The sequence below is a fragment of the Colobus angolensis genome, unplaced genomic scaffold, assembly GCF_000951035.1.
Source record: "Colobus angolensis palliatus isolate OR3802 unplaced genomic scaffold, Cang.pa_1.0 Scaffold63, whole genome shotgun sequence".
NCBI classification, from domain to species: domain Eukaryota; kingdom Metazoa; phylum Chordata; class Mammalia; order Primates; family Cercopithecidae; genus Colobus; species Colobus angolensis.
In genome coordinates, this window is record NW_012119932.1 from 5154378 (window position 1) to 5157401 (window position 3024).

Genomic DNA, 3024 nt, shown 5'->3' on the forward strand with positions numbered 1-3024 from the left:
GGGGTGGGAGGGAGAGGGCTGGCAGTACTATATAAGTGCATCAGAAGGAATTTTAAAACGACATTATTGTTGCTGGCAATAGAAAGACTCTGGTCATTCTACTTTTAAAAACAAACACGAGCATCTGCTTTTCCTGAAAACTTCGCTTTCTGCTTAAACCTTGTGCATTTTGCCTCTTGTGAAAGTGAAAGAGAAAAACGCGATGTAATAGATCCAGATGCAAAAGAAAGCCAACTCGGTGGATGGTATTAGCTGTGACGAGGCATTGTTCATTGCTGCCTCTCGGTTACGTTTAAAGCCTGAAATATCACGAGATCCATTCAATGATCCTTTTTTCATTCAAGGGACAAAAATGTAATTTGCTGTAGCTCTGATTTCTTGGATGGAAATGCTAGCCTTAGATTTCAAAGGCAAGAACTAGACATCGCGGTTTGTACACACATTGATTAAGTTGAAGAGCGGCGATTACATCTGTGCTGAGTGCAACAGTAGTTCAGGGGCTGACTTTTCAAATCCCAACCTCCTGAGTTACAGACTGTCTTAAATAGACTTCCTTAATTTCCGGATGCACTTCTTGAAATTCCCAATTCTCTTCAAAATTCCTGGGAAATTACAAAGGAGATGAGGGTGGGGGTGGGGAATTACGGCCGAGATTTCATCTTGTCAAGCAAACTACCTTTTTGTATGTCTGATTCCTCTGTTTTTATCTTTCTGTTTTCTTTTTTGAGCCATACCTGCTCATGCCAGCCAGACCAGAGCAGGGGAAGCTGGAACTTTTCAATGTGAAGAAAGAAATTATTGTATAATTTTTTGTCTTGCAGGCTCAGAAATATCCGTTTATTCTTTTAATCACGCGGATGTGTCTATTTTTGGAGGAACAAGGAAACACATAAATGCCTGAGTTGCATTTATGTTGTAGTTGCAAACACCGAACAGTTAAGAAGATTTTGCCGAATTTTGCAAAGCAGCCAACGAGCCGCCTTGGGATCGTGGTAATGCGACTGGGAGGACCCTTGCTCTCATTTGGCAATATGTTGGATATCCTTGAAAATGACACCAAAATATGCCTTAATTTGACTAAGAAGAGGTTAAACCACATTGATTTTCATCCAAAGTGATTTTGTTAAAGCAGATGCTTGACTTTGATGGAAAAACTGGGAGTTGTGGAAGATTCACCTAAACTACTAACCCAAAGCATCACAAACCACTGAAACAGTCTGCATCGTACATCAGCACTTCCTTTTCATTGTTATTACGTAAAACCTCTGGAAGCACCTTGGGCGTTTGACATTTTCTTTTCTTTGCTGCAGAAGGAAGCAATCTGCTCCCTGGAATTCTGACCTGTGGTGAACAGGACCCTGGCAAAGGCTTTGCTGGGGACTCTTGGACGATCCCGCCTCCAATCCAGTACGGTTAATTGTGGAAAAGTGTACACATTTCTGGCTTATCTATGCTTTGTTATGGGTCTGACGTGAAACTACCTCCTCCCCACCCCACCCCCCAGCAGAGAACCGAAATGCAGTTGAATTGTTACAGTGTTTCAGAGCTGGAGCCTTGAACTGCTTCCCTGGTCAAATAACTTTGTTTCTGGTTGTAAAAAGGCATTTCAGGGGGGGGAAAAAAAAAGGAAAATCGAGAGAAATTCCAAACGTAAGTTCGCACTGGGGTGGTTCACGGGGCGGGTTTAACTTTGGAGCTCCTAGCCGGTCTTCTTCCCCACTCCTGTAAGGGAAATACCAGGCTGTTCTGCACATTTTCGCTTAAGCTCCATTTTCCAAAAGGAAAAGGGGGTGGGGTATATCTCTTTCGGCTTGATAATGTTTTTTAAATGCTTTTCTCTGAAATGATAATAGCTGTATCGGTAAAATGCAAATAAAGGAAAAAATAGGCAGTATTTCTTTAAAGGCGAATATACGGTGCGGTTTTGTTTTTTTTTTTTTTGGTTTTTTTTTTTCTTCCTTAACCGTACACACACTGCTTCTGATGAAGTCTGTGAGTCAGGCTGTTTCTGAGCTCCGATAGTTTAATGGAAAGATTTATATACCGACTGTATTATTTACTTTGGGAGGGGAGGTGGCAGTATAAGGGTATGCTAATTAGTGGGAGATTTTGGGGGGAAGGGGTGGAATATCAATTTTTATTGCATCACCTGTCAGGAGTGTCCAATCAGCGCTGGCTTTAGGGGAATTAATTGATGAAGGTGTCTCCGGACGAGCTCACTTCACTCTGTCATTTTATTTGTAGCTAAAGCAGCGGCGGGAATAGCAGCTGCATTTCTTTTCTCTTTCTCCCTTCACATTCCATTATCATAGTGCTCCAATGGAGAAGGAAGGAATAGAGGGGCCCAGGTACTGATCTGCATCGGGGACTCAGACCAACACATTGGCAGATCAGAAACCGGATGGTTTTTTCCCTCTTTTTTAAAAAAACGAAAACAACAACAACAAAAAAGCAAGAATCAAGTCAGTGTAATTTCATGGGGTTTCCCCCCCCCAATAATTTCGCCTAGAGTTTGGCACTTCCTTCGCCGGGAATAACAGTCTTTGTTATTTTATTAGCAGGATGCCTTGAGACACACGCAGCATCTGGCGGAGGATTAACATACATACATGTGTATGTATGCGTCACGTATATATTTACTGCAAATGGTGGGGATCATTTAGTGCCCGAGATGGGAGACCTGAAATCAGGTTTTGAAGAGGTGGATGGCGTGAGGCTCGGCTACCTCATCATTAAAGGAAAGCAAATGTTTGCCCTCTCCCAAGTCTTCACAGATCTGCTGAAAAACATCCCGAGGACGACCGTGCACAAGCGCATGGATCATCTGAAAGTGAAGAAGCACCACTGCGATCTGGAGGAGTTGCGGAAACTCAAGGCAATCAACAGCATCGCCTTCCACGCAGCCAAATGCACGCTCATCTCCCGGGAAGACGTGGAAGCGCTCTACACCTCCTGCAAAACCGAGCGCGTCCTCAAGACCAAGCGCAGGCGGGTCGGCCGGGCCCTGGCCACAAAGGCGCCGCC

General features: G+C 43.8%; 1 protein-coding gene and 1 long non-coding RNA gene across 2 annotated transcripts in view; both read left to right on the plus strand.

Annotated features, from left to right (window-relative positions):
- The window catches only part of LOC105527522, a 7323-nt gene extending 5419 nt beyond the window's left edge, over positions 1 to 1904 (plus strand). Inside the window, exon 4 of the long non-coding RNA XR_001004238.1 lies at positions 822 to 1904. This is a non-coding gene — a long non-coding RNA (uncharacterized LOC105527522). The remainder of the gene's footprint in view (positions 1 to 821) is intronic.
- A 96-nt stretch (positions 1905 to 2000) lies between these two features.
- SKIDA1 (SKI/DACH domain containing 1) overlaps positions 2001 to 3024 on the plus strand; it is a 5042-nt gene continuing 4018 nt past the window's right edge. The window contains exons 1-2 of the mRNA XM_011963906.1: positions 2001 to 2462; positions 2559 to 3021. Of these exons, the coding sequence (XP_011819296.1) occupies positions 2402 to 2462; positions 2559 to 3021 (524 nt within the window). The 5' untranslated portion in view covers positions 2001 to 2401. The remainder of the gene's footprint in view (positions 2463 to 2558; positions 3022 to 3024) is intronic.